General features: G+C 38.7%; 1 protein-coding gene across 2 annotated transcripts; it reads left to right on the forward strand.

The window, feature by feature from the left end:
* Positions 1 to 15,676: 15,676 nt before the first annotated feature.
* On the forward strand, positions 15,677 to 22,379 carry LOC123060628 (uncharacterized). 2 transcript variants are annotated; one of them, XM_044483414.1, is made up of 12 exons: positions 15,677 to 15,843; positions 15,956 to 16,292; positions 16,517 to 16,752; positions 16,916 to 17,244; positions 17,325 to 17,478; positions 17,557 to 17,598; positions 17,944 to 18,190; positions 20,709 to 20,807; positions 21,027 to 21,147; positions 21,423 to 21,518; positions 21,658 to 21,743; positions 21,951 to 22,379. In XM_044483414.1, exons 5-12 carry the CDS (start codon positions 17,453 to 17,455, stop codon positions 21,975 to 21,977), a joined length of 744 nt encoding a protein of 247 aa, XP_044339349.1. In that variant the 5' UTR covers positions 15,677 to 15,843; positions 15,956 to 16,292; positions 16,517 to 16,752; positions 16,916 to 17,244; positions 17,325 to 17,452; the 3' UTR covers positions 21,978 to 22,379. The 2 variants fall into 2 exon arrangements, with proteins under 2 accessions (XP_044339349.1, XP_044339350.1); XM_044483415.1 differs by lacking the exon at positions 17,557 to 17,598 and having other exon boundaries at positions 15,678 to 15,843; positions 21,658 to 22,379.
* The last annotated feature ends 1,491 nt before the right edge of the window (positions 22,380 to 23,870 follow it).

Raw genomic sequence — 23,870 nt, forward strand, 5'->3', positions numbered from 1 at the left:
TGAGCTATATAATAAAGATTAGTGTTGAGTCAAGGGCTTGATTTTCATGCTATGATCTTGGGTGAATAAAAGAAAAGAGAAAAAGAATAAGAAGAAACAAAAGTTCATATTGATCTTATTGATAGTAATGACTTCACATAGAAAGGTGTGATGATTAAAAGTTGTTGGGAGTTGGCAGACATAGCTTTGGTCATCGTTGCAATTAATAGGAAGTAATAAGGAAAGAGAGGTTTCACATATAAATATAATATTATTGACATCTTTTATGATTGGGAGCACTCATCAAAATATGACATGCTAAAGAGTTGATGTTGGACAAGGAAGACAATGTAATGGGTTATGTTTTCTTATATATGAGATAAAGTATGTTGTCATGGATCATCCAACATGTTGAGCTTGCCTTTCCCCCTCATGCTAACCAAATTCTCAGCACCAAGTAGAGATACTACTTGTGCTTCCAAATACCCTTAAATCGGTTTTGCCATGAGAGTCCACCATATCTACCTATGGATTGAGTAAGATCCTTCAAGTAAGTTTGTCATCGGTGCAAAGCAATAAAAATTTCTCTAAATATGTATGATTAGTGTGGGAGAAATAAGCTTTATACGATCTTGTGATGTGGAAGTAATAAAAGCGACGGACTGCATAATAAAGATTCATATCACAAGGGGCAATATAAAGTGATGTTCTTTCGCATTAAGATTTTGTGCATCCAACCATAAAAGCGCATGGCAACCTCTTCTTCCCTCTGCGAAGGGCCTATCTTTTATTATTATCTTCTACCTTATGCAAGTGTCATGGTGATCTTCACCTCTCCCTTTTTCATTTTATCCTTTGGCAAGCCCAGCATGTTGGAAAGAACCTGATATATATATATATATATATCTAATTGGATGTAGGGGGGCATGAGTTATTATTGTTGACATTACCCTCAAGGTAAAAGGTTGTGGGGCGAAACTATAAGCCCCTATCTTTCTCTGTGTCCGACTAAAACTCCATAACCACAAGTATTGCGCGAGTGTTAGCAATTATGAAGGACTAGATGATAGTTGAGTATGTGGACTTGCTTTTTAGCTCTGACATAGACTCTTTCTGATGTTATGATAAATTGCAATTGCTTCAATGACTGAGGTTATAGTTTGTTGGTTCTCAATAAGGTTTCTGATTCATACTTTTGCATTGTGAATAGATCATCACTGGAACATAAGTAATCATATGACAATATCTATGTATGTTTCTCTTATGAGAATAATCATGATGCCCTCATGTCTGTATTTTATTTTTATCGACGCCTCTACCTCTAAACATGGGGACATATTTATTGTTATCGGCTTTCGCTTGAGGACAAGCGAGGTCTAAGCTTGGGGGAGTTGATACGTCCATTTTGCATCATGCTTTTATATCGATATTTATTGCATTATGGGCTGTTATTTCACATTATGTCACAATACTTATGGCTATTCTCTTTTATTTTATAAGGTTTACATAAGGAGGGAGAATGCCGGCAGCTGGAATTCTTGGCTAGAAACGGAGTAAATATTAGAGACCTATTCTGCACAACTCCAAAAGTCCTGAAACTCCACGGAATACCTTATAATAAATAATGAAAATTCCTCGCCAAAGATGAAGACCAGGGGCCCAAACCCTTTCCACGAGGGTGGGGGGCACCCCCCCTAGGGCGCACCCCCTACCTCATGGGCCCCCTGGTGGCTCTCTGATGACCATCTTCTCCTATATGAAGTCTTTCGTCGAGAAAAAAAGGGGAAGCAACTTTTCGGGAAAAAACTCCGCCGCCACGAGGCGGAACCTTGGCGGATCCAATCTAGAGCTCCGGCAGAGCTGTTCTGCCAGGGAAACTTCCCTCCCGGAGGGGGAAATCATCGCCATCGTCATCACCAACGCTCCTCTCATTGGGAGAGGGCAATCTCCATCAACATCTTCATCAGCACCATCTCATCTCAAAACCCTAGTTCATCTCTTGTATCCAATTCTTGTCTCCAAGTCTGGGATTGGTGCTAGTAGGTTGCTAGTAGTGTTAATTACTCCTTGTAGTTGATGCTAGTTGGTTTAATTGGTGGAAAATCACATGTTCAGATCCTTTATGCATATTATTACCCCTCTGATTATGAACATGACTATGCTTTGTGAGTAGTTACGTTTGTTCCTAAGGACAAGGGAGAAGTCTTGCTATTAGTAGTCATGTGAATTTGGTATTCGTTCGATATTTTGATGAGATGTATGTTGTCTAGCCTCTAGTGGTGTTATGTGAATGTTGAATACATAACACTTCACCATTATTTGGTCCTAGAGGAAGGCATTGGGAAGTAATAAGTAGATGATGGGTTGCTAGAGTGACAGAAGCTTAAACCCTAGTTTATGCGTTGCTTCGTAAGGGGCTGATTTGGATCCATATGTTTCATGCTATGGTTAGGTTTACCTTAATACTTTTGTTGTAGTTGCGTATGCTTGCAATAGAGGTTAATCATAAGTGGGATGCTTGTTCAAGTTAGAACAGCACCCAAGCACCGGTCCACCCACATGTCAAATTATCAAGGTACCGAACGCAAATCCTATGAACGTGATGAAAACTAGCTTGACGATATTCCCATATGACCTCGGGAGCGCTTTTCCTTATATAAGAGTTTGTCCAGGCTTGTCCTTTGATACAAAAAGGATTAGGCCACCTTGATGCACTTTATTTACTTTTGTTACTTGTTGCTTGTTACAAATTATCTCATCACAAAACTATCTGTTACCACTTATTTTAGTACTTGCAGAGAATACCTTGCTGAAAACCGCTTATCGTTTCCTTCTGCTCCTCATTGGGTTCGACACTCTTACTTATCGAAAGGACTATGATAGATCCCCTATACTTGTGGGTCATCAATAACCAATCATACATAAAAGAATTCAGAGAAGAATCAAATATTGTTCATAGATAGACTTGATCATAAACCCACAATTCATCGGTCTCAACAAACACACCGCAAAAAGAAGATTACATCGAATAGATCTCCACAAGAGAGGGGGAGAACATTGTATTGAGATCCAAAAAGAGCGAAGAAGCCATCTACCTAATAACTATGGACCCGTAGGTCTGAGGTAAACTACTCACACTTCATCGGAGGGGCTATGGTGATGATGTAGAAGCCCTCCGTGATGGATACCCCCTCCGGCGGAGCTCCGGAACAGGCCCCAAGATGGGATCTCGTGGATACAGAAAGTTACGACGGTGGAATTAGGGTTTTGGCTCCGTATATGATCGTTTGGGGGTACGTAGGTATATATAGGAGGAAGGAGTACGTCGGTGGAGCAACAGGGGGCCCATGAGGGTGGAGGGCGCGCCTGGGGGGGGGGGGGGTAGGCGCGCCCCCTACCTCGTGGCCTCCTCCTTTGTTTCTTGACGTAGGGTCCAAGTCTCCTGGATCATGTTCGGTGAGAAAATCACGTTCCCGAAGGTTTCATTCCGTTTGGACTCCGTTTGATATTCCTTTTCTTCGAAACCCTAAAATAGGCAAAAGACAGCAATTCTGGGCTGGGCCTCCGGTTAATAGATTAGTCCCAAAAATAATATAAAGGTGGATAATAAAGCCCAATAATGTCCAAAACAGTAGATAATATAGCATGGAGAAATCAAAAATTATAGATACGTTGGAGACGTATCAAGCATCCCCAAGCTTAATTCATGCTCGTCCTCGAGTAGGTAAGTGATAAAAACAGAATTTTTAATGCGGAATGCTACTTGGCATAATTTTAATGTAATTCTTATTAATTGTGGTATGAATATTTAGATCCGAAAGATTCAAGATAAAAGTTCATATTGACATAAAAATAATAATACTTCAAGCATACTAACTAAGAAATTATGTCCTCTCAAAATAACATTGCCAAAGAAAGTTCATCCCTACAAAATCATATAGTTTAGTCATGCTCCATTTTCGTCACACAAGTATGCTCTCATCATGCACAACCCCGATGACAAGCCAAGCAATTGTTTCATACTTTAGTAATCTCAAACCTATAAACTTTCACGCAATATATGAGCGCGAGCCATGGATATAGAACTATGGGTGGAATAGAATATGATGATGAGGGTTATGTGGAGAAGACAAAAAAGGAGAAAGTCTCACATCAACGAGGCTAATCAATGGGCTATGGAGATGCCCATCGATTGATGTTAATGCAAGGAGTAGGGATTGCCATGCAACGGATGCATTAGAGCTACGAATGTATGAAAGCTCAACAAAAGAAACTAAGTGGGTGTGCATCCAACTTGCTTGCTCACGAAGACCTAGGGCACTTGAGGAGGCCCATTGTTATATATATATATATATATATATATATATATATATATATATATAAAGGGACAATGCTACTATCCTTTGCCACACTTGTGCTTCAAAGTAGCACCATAATCTTCATGATAGAGAGTCTTTTGTTTTGTCACTTTCATATACTAGTGGGAAATTTTCATTATAAAACTTGGCATATGATGGTGCTAAACTAAGCGAGCACACAGAATAGCTAATCCTACGCGCTAGTCAGGCGGTCGCTCCGTAGGAATAGGCTGCCCCTCCACTAATTAACTGAGGGTAAAATCGGTTAAAGAAAATTGTAATGGCTTTAATTTGGTTACCATCCTACCCACAGTCCCGTACGCGCATGCTTCTAAACTCACTAATTAATGATAGTAAAAAATATAGAATAGATGGTAATGGATGAAATACTTTATGAAGCAATGTATTACGGGTGGTCTGATCCATTGACTAGTAAAAAAGATTTACTACACGTGCCTTGCTCATGTAGTAAATCGTTTTTTATCCATGTGCCTTGCTCACTAATTATTGGTAGTAAAAGGATGCAGTAGATGGTAATGAAAGAAAATGTTTTATCAAGCCAAAAATTAGTGATGGTTCAATCTGTCACCTGGTAAACCTAGTAAAAACATGCTGAAATCTAGTAATAAATTAGTACATGTGAGAAATCTAATGGTCATGGTTGTTAAGAATTGTAAAATAAAGTGAACATGTGGTAATGTTAAAAATCATGTGGCTTATAGTCAATGCATGGAAAGTAAGCATATGTTAGTGGTTCTCCAATTAATTGGTTTATATTATATTGGTAATGAAATTACCATCTACTAGTATAGTGCTTGCGGCCCTAATTGTAGTAAGACAATGTGTACTTTACAATAATTTTTAATGTAGGAGACTTCGACCAGGTAATGGGAGCATTTGGTTATACAGTAATATTTATGGCAATCTAGTAATCGTTACTATGTTTGTTGGCAACTCCGTTACTGCATTGCATGGACGTATTACTATGTAAATGTTTCGAAATCATGGATAGCTAAATTAATCATCCGGCAATGGAGATGGTAATCCATTACTACATTCCATCCATTAGATTTTACGAGGAATTTTTCTATAGGTAGATTTATTGTCCCACGGAGTGTTGACGTAATCCATTACTATCTTTCATTATCATTTTTACGAAGAATTTTCCACAAGCGGTCACGGAGGCGCGCATAACAGGGATGGTTCGGGCTAATTAGTGTCGGGTCAGGCGTCCGAAGCGTACGTAAAACAATAATGCGCTCAGGCTTACTTTAGCAAGCCTATATATATATATATATTTGGCCTTTCCCTTTTTTTGGCTTTTCTCTTTTTTAGGACAATGCTCTATGAAGGATGGTCATCACACTTCTATTTATTTACAACTCAAGAATTACAACTTGATACTTAGAACAAGATATGACTCTATATGAATGCCTCCGGCGATGTACCGGGATATGAAATGAACCAAGAGTGACATGTATGAAAGAATTATAAACGTTGGCTTTGCCACAAATACTATGTGAACTACATGATCATGCTAAGTAATATGACAATGATGAATGTGTCATGATAAATAGAATGGTGAAAAGTTGCATGGCAATATATCTCAGAATGGCTATGGAAATGCCATAATAGGTAGGTATGGTGGCTATTTTGAGGAAGATATAAGGAGGTTTATGTGTGAAAGAGCGTATCATATCACGGGGTTTGGATGCACCGGCGAAGTTTGCACCAACTCTCAGTGTGAGAAAGGGCAATGCACGGTACCGAAGAGGCTAGCAATGATGGAAAGGTGAGAGTGCGTATAATCCATGGACACAACATTAGTCATAAAAAACTCACATACTTATTGCAAAAATATACAAGTCATCAAAAACCAAGCACTATGCGCATGCTCCTAGGGGGATAGATTGGTAGGAAAAGACCATCGCTCGTCCCCGACCACCACTCATATGGAAGACAATCAAATAACACCTCATGTTTCAATTTTGTTACATAACATTTACCATACGTGCATGCTACGGGACTTGCAAACTTCAACACAAGCATTTCTCAAATTCCCAACTACTCAACTAGCATGACTTTGATATTATTACCTCCATATCTCAAAACAATCATCGAGCATCAAACTTCTCTTAGTATTCAAAACACTCATAAGATTTTTTTTACTAATCTTGAATACCTAGCATATTAGGATTATTTAAGCAAATTACCATGCTATTTAAGACTCTCAAAATAATCTAAGTGAAGCATGAGATATCAATAGTTTCTATAAAAAATCCACCACCGTGCTCTAAAAGATATAAGTGAAGTACTAGAGAAAAACTATATAACTCAAATGATATAAGCGAAGCACATAGAGTATTCTAACAAATTCCAAATCATGTATGGCTCTCTCAAAATGTGTGTACAACAAGGATGATTGTGGTAAACTAAAAAGCAAAGACTCAAATCATACAAGACGCTCCAAGCAAAACACATATCATGTGGTGAATAAAAATATATCTCCAAGTAAAGTTACCGATAGAAGTAGACGAAAAGAGGGGATGCCTTCCGTGGAATCCCCAAGCTTTGGCTTTTAGGTGTCCTTAGATTATCTTGGGGGTGCCATGGGCATCCCCAATCGTAGGCTCTTGCCACTCCTTGTTCCATAATCCATCAAATCTTTACCCAAAACTTGAAAACTTCACAACACAAAACTTAAAATAGAAAATCTCGTGAGCTCCGTTAGCTAAAGAAAACAAAAGACCACTTCAAGGTACTGTAATGAACTCATTCTTATTTATATTGGTGTTAAACCTACTTTATTCCAACTTCTCTATGGTTTATAAACTATTTTACTAGCCATAGATTCATCAAAATAAGCAAACAACACACGAAAAACAGAATCTGTCAAAAACAGAACAGTCTGTAGTAATCTGTAGCTAGCGCAAGATCTGGAACCCCAAAAATTCTAAAATAAATTTCAGTACGTGAGTAATTTGTCTATTAATCATCTTCAAAAAGAATTAACTAAATATCACTTTCCAAATAAAAATGGCAGCAGTTCTCGTGAGCGCTAAAGTTTCTGTTTTTTACAGCAAGATAACAAGACTTTCCCCAAGTCTTCCCAACGGTTCTACTTGGCACAAACACTAATTAAACACACACAAAATCACAGCCTAAAAAGAGGATAGATAAATTATTTCTTACTAAACATGAGCAAAAAGCAAGGATAGATCTAGGTATTGCCATCTTTGGTAGGCAATACATAAGTGGCTCTCATAATAGATTCATAAGGTAATTTAATTTTCTTTCTAGGAAAGTGTTCTATGCCTTTCCTTAACGGAAATTGGAATCTAATATTTCCTTCCTTCATATCAATAATTGCACCAATCGTTCTAAGGAAAGGTCTACCAAGAATAATAGGACATGAAGGATTGAAATCTATGTCAAGAACAATAAAATCTATGGGTACATCATTCCTATTTGCAACAATAAGAACATCATTAATTCTTCCCATATGTTTATTAATAGTGGAATCCGCAAGGTGCAAGTTTAGAGAGCAATCATCAAAATCACGAAAACCTAACAAATCACACAAAGTCTTTGGAATCGTGGAAACACTAGCACCCAAATCACATAAAGCATAGAACTCATGATCTTTAATCTTAATTTTAATAGTTGGTTCCCACTCATCATAAAGTTTTCTAGGGATAGAAACTTCCAGCTCAAGTTTTTCTTCATAAGATTGCATCAAGGCATCAACGATATGTTTAGTGAACGCTTTATTTTGACTATAAGCGTGAGGAGAATTTAACACGGATTGCAACAAGGAAATACAATCAATCAAAGAGAAATTTTCATAATTAAATTCCTTGAAATCCAAAATAGTGGGTTTAGTAACATCTAGGGTTTTAATTTCTTTGATCCCACTTTCATCAATTTTAGCATCAAGATCTAAAAACTCCGAATTCTTGGAACGCCTTCTAGGTAAAGGTTGATCATATTCAGTCCCATCATTATTAAGATTCATATTGCAAAACAAAGATTTAATAGGGGACACATCAATAACTTTTAGATCTTCATGTTTATTTTCATAGGAACTAGAAGAACATGCTCTTATAAAGGCATCTTTCTTAGCACGCATCCTAGCGGTTCTTTCTTTGCACTCATCAATGGAAATTCTCATGGTTTTGAGAGACTCATTGATATCATGCTTAGGTGGAATAGATCTAAGTTTCAAAAAATCAACATCAAGAGAAATTCTATCAACGTTCCTAGCCAACTCATCAATCTTAAGCAATTTTTCTTCAATCAAAGCATTGAAATTATTTTGTGAAGTAAAAAATTCTTTAATATTAGATTCAAAATCGCAGGGCATCTTATTATAATTTCCGTAAGAATTGTTGTAGGAATTACCATAATTATTAGAGGGATTACTAGGATAAGGCCTAGGATTAAAATTTCCTCTATATGCGTTGTTACCAAAATTGTTCCTACCAACAAAATTCACATCCATAGATTCATTATTATTCTCAATCAAGGTAGACAAGGGAATATCATTAGGATCAGAAGAAACACTTTTACTAGCAAATAATTTCATAAGTTCATCCATCTTTCCACTCAGAACATTAATTTTTTCTATCGCATGCACTTTTTTATTAGTAGATCTTTCACTATGCCATTGAGAATAATTAACCATAATATTATCTAGGAGTTTAGTAGCTTATCCTAAAGTGATTTCCATAAAAGTGCCTCCCGCGGCCGAATCTAAAAGATTTCTAGAAGCAAAATTCAATCCGGCATAATTTTTTTGTATAATCATCCACAAATTCAAACCATGAGTAGGGCAATTATGTATCATTAATTTCATCCTCTCCCAAGCTTGTGCAACATGTTCATGATCAAGTTCCTTAAAATTCATAATATCGTTTCTAAGGGAGATGATCTTAGCGGGAGGAAAATACTTAGAGATAAAAGCATCTTGGCACTTATTCCATGAATCAATACTATTTTTAGGCAAAGACGAAAACCAAGCTTTAGCACGATCTCTAAGCGAAAAAGGAAATAGCTTCAATTTAACAATATCATTATCCACATCTTTCTTCTTTTGCATATCACACAAATCAACGAAGCTATTTACATGGGTAGCGGCATCTTCACTAGGAAGGCCGGAAAACGGATCTTTCATGACAAGATTCAGCAAGGCAGCATTAATTTCACAAGATTCAGCATCGGTAAGAGGAGCAATCAGAGTGCTAATAAAATCATTGTTGTTGGTATTGATAAAGTCACACAATTTAGTGTTATCTTGAGCCATCGTGACAAGCAAGCAATCCAACACACAAGCAAACAAAAAGCAAGCGGGCAAAAAGAGGCAAATAGAGAAAGAGAGGGAGGATAGAGAGAGAGGGCGAATAAAATGGCAAGCGTGAAGTGGGGGAGAGGTAAACGAGAGGCAAATGGCAAATAATGTAATGCAGGAGATAAGGATTGTGATGGGTACTTGGTATATTGACTTTTGCATAGACTCCCTGGCAACGGCGCCAGAAATCCTTCTTGCTACCTCTTGAGCACTGCGTTGGTTTTCCCTTGAAGAGGAAAGGGTGATGCAGCAAAGTAGCGTAAGTATTTCCCTCAGTTTTGAGAACCAAGGTATCAATCCAGTAGGAGGCCACGCGCGAGTCCCTCGCACCTGCAGAAAACAAATAAATCCTCGCAACCAACGCGATAAGGGGTTGTCAATCCATACACGGCCACTTACGAGAGTGAGATCTGATAGATATGATAAGATAATATTTTTGGTATTTTTATGATAAACATGCAAAGTAACATAAAAGCAAAGTAAGAAGCAAAGGAAATAACTAAGTATTGGAAGATTAATATGATGAAGATAGACCCGGGGGCCATAGGTTTCACTAGTGGCTTCTCTCAAGAGCATAGGTATTTTACGGTGGGTGAACAAATTACTGTTGAGCAATTGACAGAATTGAGCATAGTTATGAGAATATCGAGGTATGATCATGTATATAGGCATCATGTCCGAGACAAGTAGACCGACTCCTGCCTGCATCTACTACTATTACTCCACTCATCGACCGCTATCCAACAAGCATCTAGAGTATTAAGTTCATGAAAACAGAGTAACGCCTTAAGCAAGATGACATGATGTAGAGGGATAAACTCATGCAATATGATAAAAAAAACCATCTTGTTATCCTCGATGGCAACAATACAATACGTGCCTTGCTGCCCCTACTATCACTGGGAAAGGACACCGCAAGATTGAACCCAAAGCTAAGCACTTCTCCCATTGCAAGAAAGATCAATCTAGTAGGCCAAACCAAACTGATAATTCGAAGAGACTTGCAAAGATAACCAATCATACATAAAAGAATTCAGAGAAGAATCAAATATTGTTCATAGATAGACTTGATCATAAACCCACAATTCATCGGTCTCAACAAACACACCGCAAAAAGAAGATTACATCGAATAGATCTCCACAAGAGAGGGGGAGAACATTGTATTGAGATCCAAAAAGAGAGAAGAAGCCATCTAGCTAATAACTATGGACCCGTAGGTCTGAGGTAAACTACTCACACTTCATCGGAGGGGCTATGGTGATGATGTAGAAGCCCTCCATGATGGATACCCCCTCCGGCGGAGCTCCGGAACAGGCCCCAAGATGGGATCTCGTGGATACAGAAAGTTACGGTGGTGGAATTAGGGTTTTCGCTCCGTATCTGATCGTCTGGGGGTACGTAGGTATATATAGGAGGAAGGAGTACGTTGGTGGAGCAACAGGGGGGCCATGAGGGTGGAGGGCGCGCCTGGGGGGGGGGGGTAGGCGCGCCCCCTACCTCGTGGCCTACTCCTTTGTTTTTTGACGTAGGGTCCAAGTCTCCTGGATCATGTTCGGTGAGAAAATCACGTTCCCGAAGGTTTCATTCCTTTTGGACTCCGTTTGATATTCCTTTTCTTCGAAACCCTAAAATAGGCAAAAAAACAACAATTCTGGGCTGGGCCTCCGGTTAATAGGTTAGTCCCAAAAATAATATAAAGGTGGATAATAAAGTCCAATAATGTCTAAAACAGTAGATAATATAGAATGGAGCAATCAAAAATTATAGATACGTTGGAGACGTATGAAGCATCCCCAAGCTTAATTCCTGCTCGTCCTCGAGTAGGTAAATGATAAAAATAGAATTTTTGATGCGGAGTGCTACTTGGCATAATTTTAATGTAATTCTTCTTAATTTTGGTATGAATATTCAGATCTAAAAGATTCAAGATAAAAGTTCATATTGACATAAAAATAATAATACTTCAAGCATACTAACTAAGCAATTATGTCCTCTCAAAATAACATGGCCAAAGAAAGTTCATCCCTATAAAATCATATAGTTTAGTAATGCTCCATTTTCGTCACACAAGTATGCTCTCATCATGCACAACCCCGATGACAAGCCAAGCAATTGTTTCATACTTTAGTAATCTCAAACCTATAAACTTTCACGCAATATATGAGCGTGAGCCATGGATATAGCACTATGGGTGGAATAGAATATGATGATGGGGGTTATGTGGAGAAGACAAAAAAGGAGAAAGTCTCACATCAACGAGGCTAATCAATGGGCTATGGAGATGCCCATCGATCGATGTTAATGCAAGGAGTAGGGATTGCCATGCAACGGATGCACTAGAGCTATGAATGTATGGAAGATCAACAAAAGAAACTAAGTGGGTGTGTATCCAACTTGCTTGCTCCGTTTGATATTCCTTTTCTTCGAAACCCTAAAATAGGCAAAAAAAACAACAATTCTGGGTTGGGCCTCCGGTTAATAGGTTAGTCCCTAAAATAATATAAAAGTGGATAATAAAGCCCAATAATGTCCAAAACAGTAGATAATATACCATGGAGCAATCAAAAATTATAGATACGTTGGAGACGTATCATAGGGCACCATCAAAATCCGTTGAGACGACACCTTATGAACTGTGGTTTGACAAGAAACCAAAGTTTTCGTTTCTTAAAGTTTAGGGTTGCGATGCTTATGTGAAAAAGCGTCAACCTGATAAGCTCGAACCCAAATCGGAGAAATGTGTCTTCATAGGATACCCAAAGGAGACTGTTGGGTACACCTTCTATCGCAGATCCGAAGGCAAGACATTTGTTGCTAAGAATGGATCCTTTCTAGAGAAGGAGTTTCTCTCGAAAGAAGTGAGTGGGAGGAAAGTAGAACTTGATGAGGTAACTGTACCTGCTCCCTTATTGGAGAGTAGTTCAACACAGAAACCGGTTCCTGTGACACCTACAACAATTAGTGAGGAAGCTAATGATGATGATCATGAATCTTTAGATCAAGTTAACTGAACCTCATAGGTCAACCAGAGTAAGATCCGCACCAGAGTGGTACGGTAATCCCGTTCTGGAAGTCATGTTACTTGACCATGACGAACCTACGAACTATGAGAAAGCGATGATGAGCCCAGATTCCGCAAAATGGCTTGAAGCCATGAAATCTGAGATGTGATCCATGTATGAGAACAAAGTGTGGACTTTGGTTGACTTGCCCGATGATCGGCAAGCCATCGAGAATAAATGGATCTTCAAGAAGAAGACTGACGCTGACGGTAACATTACTGTCTACAAAGCTTGACTTGTTGCAAAAGGTTTTTGACAAGTTTAAGGAGTTGACTACGATGAGACCTTCTCACCCGTAGCGATACTTACGTCCGTCCGAATCATGTTAGCAATTACTGCATTTTATGATTATGAAATTTGGCAAATGGATGTAAAGACTGGATTCCTGAATGGATTTCTGGAAGAGGAGTTGTATATGATGCAACCTGAAGGTTTTATCGATCCAAAAGGTACTAACAAAGTGTGCAAGCTCCAGCGATTCATTTATGGACTAGTGCAAGCCTCTCGGAGTTGGAATAAACGTTTTGATAGTGTGATCAAAGCATATGGTTTTATACAAACTTTTGGAGAAGGCTATATTTACAAGAAAGTGAGTGAGAGCTCTGTAGCATCTATTATATAATTAAAACATAAGTAAAAGAAGCCATCACGTTCATCCACATAGATTAAATTATGTCAACCATCAATTTTAAACATAAACGTTCAAGATTTAAAGATATAAATGTTACATACGAATATAGTGTAGCAACATTGTTTTGCACAAAGCAAGTATGCCACGTGCATCCCTAAAAAAAGGTATATTGCGTAGTACATCTTTCTATGATGGAAAGCGAGTCAACGGCGCTCACGTATAGAAAAAGGGGCATCTAAATCTATCATCACAGGTGTTGTACGGGCAAATAAGGAAACATTGATCAAGTCCGATTTGAAGTCTAATAGAAAAAGAAAAAACAAAGGGCAGCGTCCATCCATGGGCTCGCCTAGCACCCAGCGGCCCATGCTCTTGATAGTGACCAAACACCAAAAGGCCGGCGATGTCTCAAAAAAAACCAGGAGGTTGGCGCCCCAAAAAAAGCAAGTGGTAGGCAGCACTTCCAGAAAATAGAAATAAACAGTAGGCAATAGATTGAGTTAAAAAAACAGTAGGGAATAGATATGCTAAAGAAAAACAGTAGGCAATAGGTACAGATTTTTGCGCAGCATTGTTAATAAGAAAAATATATACATGAGGATTAATCTTAAATCCAGTTGCAAGCTTTTCACATGTAACCCATCGGGCCAATTCATTCTCAGATCGGACGCGTGGAAGCGGGGGCAGCAAAAAATATAAAAACAATAAAAACTTGATGGTAATAAAGATTAAAAGGTTCAAACACAAGTATCCATCCAATAAATAAATATTTGCACCGTTCGATCAAAATAATAATTGTTGATATTTAAAAGTTTTTACGTAACATATTAATGTGTATGTACCAACAGATTGAACTATCACGTTGTCATGTACGGAAAAACATGTTGGCAACGGGTGTAGTTATTATTATTTTTAGCACCGGATGTAACTAGACTAGGCAAGGAAGTGTCACCGTTATATTCTTTTTTTTAATAAGGGTCATCACGTAGAAATAAAAGGCTAAAAGTCGTTTTTTCGGATTTCTTAATAAAGGCAATAATAATAGTTCCCATAAAAAAAGGACAATATAATAGTACTGTTTGATTCACATCACGTACGAAAACCAAGAGGCGTCTTTGCGCGGCATTATTAATAAGAAGAATATATACATGTGGATTAAGCTTAAATCCAGTCGCAAGCTTTTCACATGTAAGTATGTAACTCATCAGGCCAATTCATTCTCAGATCGGATGCGTGGAAGCGGGGGCAGCAAAAAATACAAAAAAAGCTTGGTGATAATAAAGATTAAAAGGTTCAAACACAAGTATCTATCCAATAAATAAACAGTTTTGCCAAAGGATATCTAGATGTGCTCTAAGTATTACACATCTAAGTCCTATGTCATTGATTTTATGCTACGATTTGTGCAAGCATTTTTCTTTTGTCTTTTTTTTTCTAGCTTGATTGAGTCACTTAGATGTGCAATAACTAGAGCACATCTAGATGTTTCCTAGACAAACCCATAAATAAATATTCGCACCGTTCGATCAAAATAATAGTGGTTGATATTTAAAAGTTTTTACGTAACACATTAATGTGTATGTACCAACAGATTGAACTACCACGTTGTCATGTATGGAAAGACATGTGGGCAATGGGTGTAGTTAGTATTTTTTTTAGCACCGGATGTAATCTCTACTTCTAATGTCTTAGTTGGTAGGTCGCGTTCTGGGTTTTATTTTCGTCCCACCTCATCCGGTCTTTTTTGGTATTTCTTTGATACTTCCTTCCACCTCCCCAAAGAGACGGTTTTTTTTGTCCTCCCCCCCCCTCCCGCTTTTAACGTCTAGCGATGCCTGCGAGCGAGGTTGAAAAAAAGCCTACGAAAGAAAACCAACGAAAAAAACCCACGACCGAGGCAACGCACACCCTCCCTCTGCAAACCCTAGCCGCCGCACGAGGGAAGAGATGAGGTGACAGGGAGCAGGCGCAGAATCAATGGCAAGCCGAGTCGACAGGTGACTTCACACATCAGATTGAATCAATGGTGATTTTCTACTGGCACATCTGTGCAAAAAAAATGACAATTGATAGCCTCTCCTTTAGCTATCATACCATGTGTTGTGTCACTAAGTTACGATCTCAGCTGTGGTCTACATATTTTCAGATTACTGAAGTTTATAGCCCTCCAATGCAGTATATGTATGCTTTACAAAATTATCCGAGTATTGCAAAATTGCATGATACATCAAATTGGAGCGTAGCCTACATACTTATGGACTACGGACTTATGTTGCTTATTTAGAGGCTACCGTACATGGATCTGGTATGATATTGATTGCAGAAATTTCTATACGACTCTTGCGAATTTCAACCTTGTTCTTCTCCATGATTTAGGAAAACTACAACTATTTGGTGCACGATCTAAAATAGCTGCAGGCTAATCCTCCGCTAATGTTCATAATGTTATGTGGTACACAATATGGGTAAAGGAGAGCACATTGCTCTAATGTTTTTGCATATGATATTAACTCAGACATTTCAGTGGATAATATATGGTATTGACTTGGACATTGGTGATGTGGAACAACCTAGCAGGTATTGGATCTTATAGAATTATAGAGTTGGCAGGGTCTGAAAATCATGGTGTTGGTGTTTCAGCCTATCAAACGCTAACCCGTCTCGCGGTGCGCCACCGCCTGTCGCGGCCGCCCCCGCCACCTCCCGCCGCGGCCGCCGCCCCAGCTCCAGCCGTGGCTGCCGCCCCACCTCCAGCCGCGGCCGCCGCCCCCACGTCCCACCGCGGTCGCTCCCCGCGCCAACAACCCCTTCCCCCGCCACCGCGCCACGGGTCCACTTCGCCATGAGCTCCAGCGCCGACCATCCCGCCGCTGCTCGTGATCCCCTCTTCCATCAGCTCCACTTCACCGGAACCGTAAGTCCACATGAGTATGCGTAGCAGGTTCACCAGATCCTCCTGACATGTTCTTCCTTCTCCAAAAATATTTTCTTTTATGTTTAATTCTTTGTCATATGATCATTTCCTATTACCCCAGTGCAGGCCAGTTTGTGATGTTAGATAGTAGTTGTGTAATATATATGCTAGACAAGGTTTTGTACTCCTGATTCTAATGTTTTGTTCCTCACGCCTGAATTCAGGAAAATCAGCCAAGATACACAACAAACATATCAACCGCAGCTATCTGCTATGCGCACATGTGTGAAAACAAACTTATTAATCCTTTGCCGTAGACAATACTGAAGCACTAACACAAACAAGATCCTTCTGAAGATAGTCTCTGAATGCAAATGATCATGACTTATGAATTTGGAGCCATGGCCCATGTGTAGGCAAGGGCAATGATCCCATTTACTACTTGAGCGGTCCAACATAGGTATTTCTATTTTTCTATCCTCAGAAGAGAAAAACAGTGAAAAGAAGATAGAGCTCGTTTAGTTTGTTTCTACAAATCTTCGACAACACGTTTATAACAATATCACCAGCCTAAATGCTTGTTACTTACAATATTTTTAATTTAGTTGACCTCTTGAATGCAGATTATTGAAGGTTGTTTCTGAAGTTGTGATTGACTGGAACCAAAGGAAAGTTGGAGACTTTTTTGGTGTCAATTGCTTGGATTAAGTGGGAGTGAAGATGTTCTTTCTGTCTATATCTGGTTCTATTATTGGCAAATTTGTGCCTTCGAGATTGCTGCGAGTGTTTGTGTTCTCGAGCTGAAAATTTAGATTATTACCATGTTTGGTCTCCTGAATATAAATCATGATTCTTTGCATCTCAATTGCAGACCAGCAGACCTTTCCGTCCTCATATTCCCCGGATTCGTTTTCTGCGATCGAGCGCCCGAGCGGTTGCATCTCGACGGCAGGTGCGCGCTCCATTTCAGTAGTTATACTTCAGTCCAGAAGTTTTTTGGGGCTCTCTAACTTTTTTGAGTGGTTTTTCCAGTTCCCTTTACAACCGAGTTAGCTTTATACTATGAGCAGTGAGCAAGTCATGTATAAAGCAAAAACAAAATATTGGTCTGCTATCAAATGGTACATTTATTTGAACTCTAAGGGCAGGTTCAGGGTCTCATGAAGAGGGCATGTGTTTGTATTAGGTGAGATCTGAACTGATTCTTACCAATGTGAAATTAATTTTGTTGTTGGTGGATCTGCAATTATTTTTATGTGCACAGAAGTGTCGTAGTTGAGAAGCCTGAGAAGAATATATCACTTAGGTACAGATTCGAGCTAGGGTTTTTCATTTTCTCCTTCCAATCCATTTATCATGCGATAATTTGCCCATAAAAGACATACATGATGGTCGTCGTTCGACAGACTATATTTGTTTACTTCTACCCATAAATTTAAAGTCCTGAACATGTATATTACACATCTCTTGCAGGATATATTAATATTAAACTATGTGTGCGTTCCACTGCATTCATCTATTTAAGGCATGATACTTGTAAGCTTGGTTCAGGCTGCGCCGCATCTATCTATATAATGCACAATATTTCTAATGCACAATATTGTTTTATCGATGTAAAACCCTTGACAAATTATCCATTCCTTTTTCGCAGATCAGAAGGTTTTGCAGTTGACAAGCTTACAGGTTTGAGCACCCCGAACAACGGGGTGGACCCTTTGACCTGTGGGTTCTGCTGGTACCAAGAGAAGGAGGTTCCTTTTAACCTGCAGGAGCTCTACCAATGGCAGCGTGCTTTCCTTGACAATGACGTGGTACTGCACGTATGCAAGATGCAGCGAGTGAAATCGGCGCAAGAGGGCATCTTGCAAGCAGCAACAAATCCTATATTATGGGACCGAGTGAGTATCTCAAAGAAGACATAATTTTTTTGATGTAGGAATGTCTGTAGGCTGATTATGCTTTGATGTATAAATCGCAGTAGCACTTAGGTAAAATATAAGTTCTTAGCCAGTTCAATAGTACTTTTGTTGAACAAAGCTCAATTGACATTACGCTAAAACCTCAAGAATACATGAGGGGACAAGGCAAGTGTTGTTTGTAATGACTTGTGTTATGATATTGCAAAATAGATTAGACGGAAAAGTACATAGCATTGCCATGGAATATTTAATACTTTTAGATCTGCCTGTTCATATGATGGCATCCACAAAATCCTTTCTACCTTGTGGGTGTGTTTGTGTCAGAATTGTTTCACGCAAATAGTCAAATTATTTTCTATGTGTATGCTTCTCCTTTTATCAACTTATGAGAAATTATATTAATGGGACATGCTTTATTTGCAAGATATAGATGTCTTAACTTGATAAAAGGATTATATATCGAATGTGTTTGTGCGACTGAAGATGAGGCATGCGTTATTTGAAAATTTATATTGAGTGTGTTTGTGCGACTGGAGATGGAGGATGGCTTGTGCTCTCTCTTGTGCGGTTACCACGGTACTCCGGCCATTATGAAGAGGTGTTGTGGCGGTGGTAATGTGTTCCAACTTGGACGGCGTTGCCCCCATTCTGGTGTACGGAGCTAGAGATGTGTAGTGCTATGGATGAAAGTCATGTGCAGCTTAGGTCTGTGCCGGTGGCGACGCCGCCTGTGGGTGCCGTTCCACTCCTTGGAGGCATCGTCGAGGTGTGTCGGCATCTTTCCCCTCACATTGGTGTTTGGTGATTGTCTCCAGGCGAAAGCCTAGGTTCTCATAAATAATGTTCAACAAATTGGAATTCATTTAGCAACCGATTTTTATCTTTCCTTTGAACTCATCTATCTATCTATATCTATCTATCTATCTAATCTATATCTATCTATACCTATACTAATTACAGACTCCCTAGAAATCCCCAGGTTAATCAGTAATTAGGAGCCGTTGATCAGGTGGGACCAAATTATTACTGTGTAGATCTCTCATGAATCTCTCCCCAAAAGAAAAAAGATCTTATAGATATTTCTCTCACGACTGAAATTTCTCAATGTCTCATGCGTAGAAAAAGTCTCACTTATCTCTTTCCCACAACCCCATTCAATCTCAGAAAACAATATAAACAATCTCTCACTTATCTCTCTCCAAATAGGGAAAAACTTTCACGTATATCTCTCCGCACGTGTAAAAGAAGTCTCACGTACGCATCTCTCCCACAACCACACTCAAACAATTTGGAAAAGAAAATCCACCACATGATCCTAATGCATAATTTTTTTCCTCCTTTAATTAAAGCAATTTCTATCTCTTTTGGGAAAAAAACTAAATCTACTCCACGGTCTCTTCCTCATTAGTACTCCATGATATCTTCCTCCATACTTCATGGACTATTCCTATTCTCCATTGGACTTTCCCCACGTGGAAAATAATTCCATCCACGACTTCTTCCTCTTCTTCATGATCTCTCTTTCTGTCTCCGCCAATGAAAAACGAATGCATAGCCTCTCTGAAGCTGAACAAGGTAGGTTTGGAAATTGATTCCTTGTGCTTAAGGAGATTATCAGATCAATCCTCATCAGGATCAGGTTCGTTTTCTTGCTGGTTTACACTTCAATCTGCCGTTAGATTTTCTTTGGTTGTGGGTCTCCCTCTGACACCTATTCTTCATGTTTCCCTGTCATGCTACTGTCGACGTCCATCAATATTGGTTGTAGATGTGAGTTGTTGCCGCCGTGGAGGCAGATACTTCTGGGCCTCTTCTCTCTCCGACACTGTGTGCACGTGCACATCGCCTTTCTAGCCAGAAAGATTGAACACGTTTATTTCTAGAGGCTATAAAGTTTTTCTTCATCCGAATTGATCTATGGCATTGGAGGACACGTGGTTTCCCAATCCCTGCAAAAAACGATATCTAATAACCTCCTCCTTGACGATCTGCCATGGAGCTTTAAAAAAGGACTACTATGCTGCTAATAACAAAAATTAAATTGCATTAGGATTCATGAACTACTTATTTTCATCTTATATATGCTGACCTTTTCCTTCTTTCAGTGAAAAATCATGCATGTGCCCTTCGTGTTATATTACTGTAACCTTTCATACACATATAGGCCGTGAACTTAACAAGTCAAGTTTAAAAAGTTCCACAATTCATGACCATAAAATTTTAATGCAGTCTGTTTAGCACTAAATGCCAGACTAAAAATCATGAGAGGATCTGATGCATCCGTCTATAGTTTTTACCAGTAGATATGTGGAACATTACTTGCATTTGTGTTTCCTACCATGTTTGGTTACATTCATTGATCCCTGATCCCTTAGGTCTATTGGGAAATGTATACTTCGGCAGATTTCTCAGTTTTAAGTTTTATCCTTGAGCTGGACATCAGGTATCCACCTCTGAAATCACACTTATGGGTTCACCCTTTTTTCACCTGAGGCAGGCAGCCGCGATGGCCACTAGAAAAGTTGGCTCTTGCTTTGGTGTTTGGTGGGCAGCCGCATCCCGCCCCTCCTCCAACCTGAGCTACTGTAGATTACAAGTATATTCTTATGAGAAATTACATCTTTGTTTGATTGAAAAAATTGTTTGTACATTTTTGGGGGAAGTTTTGTATTTCAATTATAAAGCCAGTGTAGGGTCAGGGTGTGCATTTTTTACAATGTGGTTTGGCCAGACCTGTGTCTAGAAAGTGATTTTCCCTTGTAGTACCTTCATGAGATTTTGACTTCTTACCCTAACTCGAATTATGACATTGCAGATGCTGGGTGCAAAACTCCAACAATACTTCCATCTGCAGCAACAAACTCTGGTAGAGTTAACTCACGTCAGCATAAGGCATGAAGCTTTGGAATTTGCAGAAAAAGTACTTACACTAAGAGGTAATTTGCAGTTAAAATATCTCCTTTATTTGGTTTAAGAACATGTTCTGATGTTACTTTTGATTTGTATATAAAATTCTAATAATTCTGCAGCAAGTCTTTCTCGAGGAAATAGGAAAAACTGCAACACTTTTTTTGTCTTTTTGAAGATGCACCATGGACCATAGTGAAAAATATTGCGAACAGATGTATCTAGCATTGAAATGCGCCTAGATACACCCGTTTGAGTGAAAAGTAATATGGATAAGAGGGAGTATCACTTTTTGATGTTGCAGGGCACCATGGTACATGTACGTGTCAAAAACATCAAGTTCAAAACTTCGTGGCATGCTTCCACCCAATGATTAGTCAACATGATATCAAATTTCAAGGTTGGGGAGAATCATAATGGACTACTGTACGTAGATGGACCTTGCTTGTGGCAGCACTATAACTATATGTACATAAATTTGGTTCTGATATATTCATGCTAATTTCCTATAATTATTTCTGGGTGCATTTGGATGCAAGGAACCATTGGTGCGCATATGCTACTGCCACAAAATCAATTTCCCATCTACTTCTTATTTCAGTCACATGAATGGGATCAATGCAAAGTAAGATTGCATTCTTATTCCATTTATTATTGCCCAAATCATTTATCATAGTTTAGACGGCATACTCATCTTGCTTCTAGTTTCCTCGAATGGTCTCTCAATCCATGTACCAGATCATTAGATGGCACGCATGTATGATGTATATACTTTGCCTTTACTCTGCATTTTTATTTGTCCTTTGTTTATGTTTCGATGCCCATATTTCAGCAATTAGCAAGTGCTTCAACATACTAGGAAGAAGTTCTTGTGGTCCGGAGTTGGAAGGATCAATAAAAACAGTAATCAGTGACTTGCTTTCTTTCTGAAAACATATCTGAAAGGAGGCTTGTTTGAAGTTCTTGTGGTCCGGAGTTGGAAGGATCAATAAAAACAGTAATCAGTGACTTGCTTTCTTTCTGAAAACATATCTGAAAGGAGGCTTGTTTGACATATGTTTCGATGCTCATATTGCAGGGTTTAGTGACTGCATCAACATTGTAGGAAGAAGTTCTTGTTTTCTGGAGTTTGAAACATCAGTAGTACGCTTTTGAGATGCTCTTAGACCCTTTTTTTTTTACAAACACAACAATGTAGCTACTCCATTGAATAACTTACCTTGTGTTGGTATTCATCGTTATAAATAACACTGAGTCTTGTTCATCATGAATCTGTATCAATGTGTTGTGTTCTCTTTCAGAGAAGTGAACTTTGAGAACCCTCCTCATTTCGATCAATGAAAATTCCGAGGCTGAAAGTACAAACTTGATAAGACAAATTGATAGACTTGGAGAAAAAATGGGTGTATTTGGACCTGGATGGTAACATAGGCATATTTGGAATAGGGTGACGACGGAGCAGAAACGGCCAAAAGAGTTTGAGTGGAAGGGCTTGTGGAAGAAGATATGGAATGACAACGATGCGATTTTGTTGTGTGATTGTTGTATGTATATTTAAGGTCCTTAGGAAAAGAAGTCCCAGTGAGGTAAAGTGACGGAGACACATCTTAGGTGGAGATGAAAGAACTAGGAGACAAATAGAGCATTATTCGTAGTTGGTTTGTGAATGAACATCTGGTGGGAAGAACGTTTTCATGTCCATATGCCCCCTTTTCTTAGTATTTGTACTAAGGTGAGGTGCATTATATATATCTCATCATTTGTTGGTGGTGTTCCATGTTGCGCATGTAGTAGAGTGAGACAACAAAACACCGACATAGAAGCCACATGCTGAGAAGGGGCAATAGATTGAGAGGATAATTTATATTGGAATAGGGGGGAAGATACTTGAGTTTGTGTTGTGGTTGAACATTTGTTGGCCCATGGCAACGCACGGGCAGTCTCCTAGTTAGACTAGGCAAGCAAGTGTCACCATTATATTTTTTTTAATAAGGGTCATCACATAGAAATAAAATGCTAAGAGTTGTTTTTTCGGATTTCTTAATAAAGGGCAATAATAATAGTTCCCACAAAAAGGATAATATAATAGTATACTGTTTGATTCACATTACGTAAAAAACCAAGAGGTGTCGTGTAAGAAAACTAGCAAGAACCCTTATCAAGTACGTGCACCCATAGTTACAAAAAAAAGTACGCGCACACATATATCTAAAAAAATGTTACGTGCACACATAGTAAGTTAAATTGATCTATTTTTCTATTTGATTTTAATAATAGTGCTTCATATCGATATATTGCCATTATATTATTAAAACAAGAGAAAAATAAGCTATCACGTTCTTACACATGTGCTAAAAAGATCTGTTGATGCTAATTGTCACAGTTGAGATTAGAAGATAAAAAGAGTTATATAAAAACAATGACCATGTACAAATTTTGATTGACACGTACAACGGTAGAACCAATTATGCACATATAATTGTTGAAAAACAATTATGGACTTGCAAGGAACCTACGACCAACCATTTTTTTGGCCTCGAAGTCACATATCTGTACATGAAACAATTTTTTAAAAAGGTTATGGACATATAAGGAAACATACGTCCAGTCACAATTTCTTTTCTTTACCTTCAAGTCACATGTCTATACATGGAAATAATTTTCGAAAAAAAATTATGGACATGCAAAAGGAAACCTACATCAAATCACTATTTCATTTTTTTGGGCTTTCAAGTCACATATCTATACGGGG

Source organism: Triticum aestivum, chromosome 3A (assembly GCF_018294505.1).
Source record: "Triticum aestivum cultivar Chinese Spring chromosome 3A, IWGSC CS RefSeq v2.1, whole genome shotgun sequence".
Classification (NCBI taxonomy): Eukaryota; Viridiplantae; Streptophyta; class Magnoliopsida; order Poales; family Poaceae; genus Triticum; species Triticum aestivum.

Excerpts from the sequence above, each read along its gene's own strand:
- LOC123060628 (XM_044483414.1), top strand. The coding sequence starts at position 17,453 with ATGAAGAGGGCATGTGTTTGTATTAG. Across the intron at positions 21,148-21,422 it reads AAAAGTACTTACACTAAGAG|GGCACCATGGTACATGTACG; the intron begins GTAATTTGCAGT and ends TTGATGTTGCAG. Across the intron at positions 21,519-21,657 it reads ACATGATATCAAATTTCAAG|GAACCATTGGTGCGCATATG; the intron begins GTTGGGGAGAAT and ends TTTGGATGCAAG.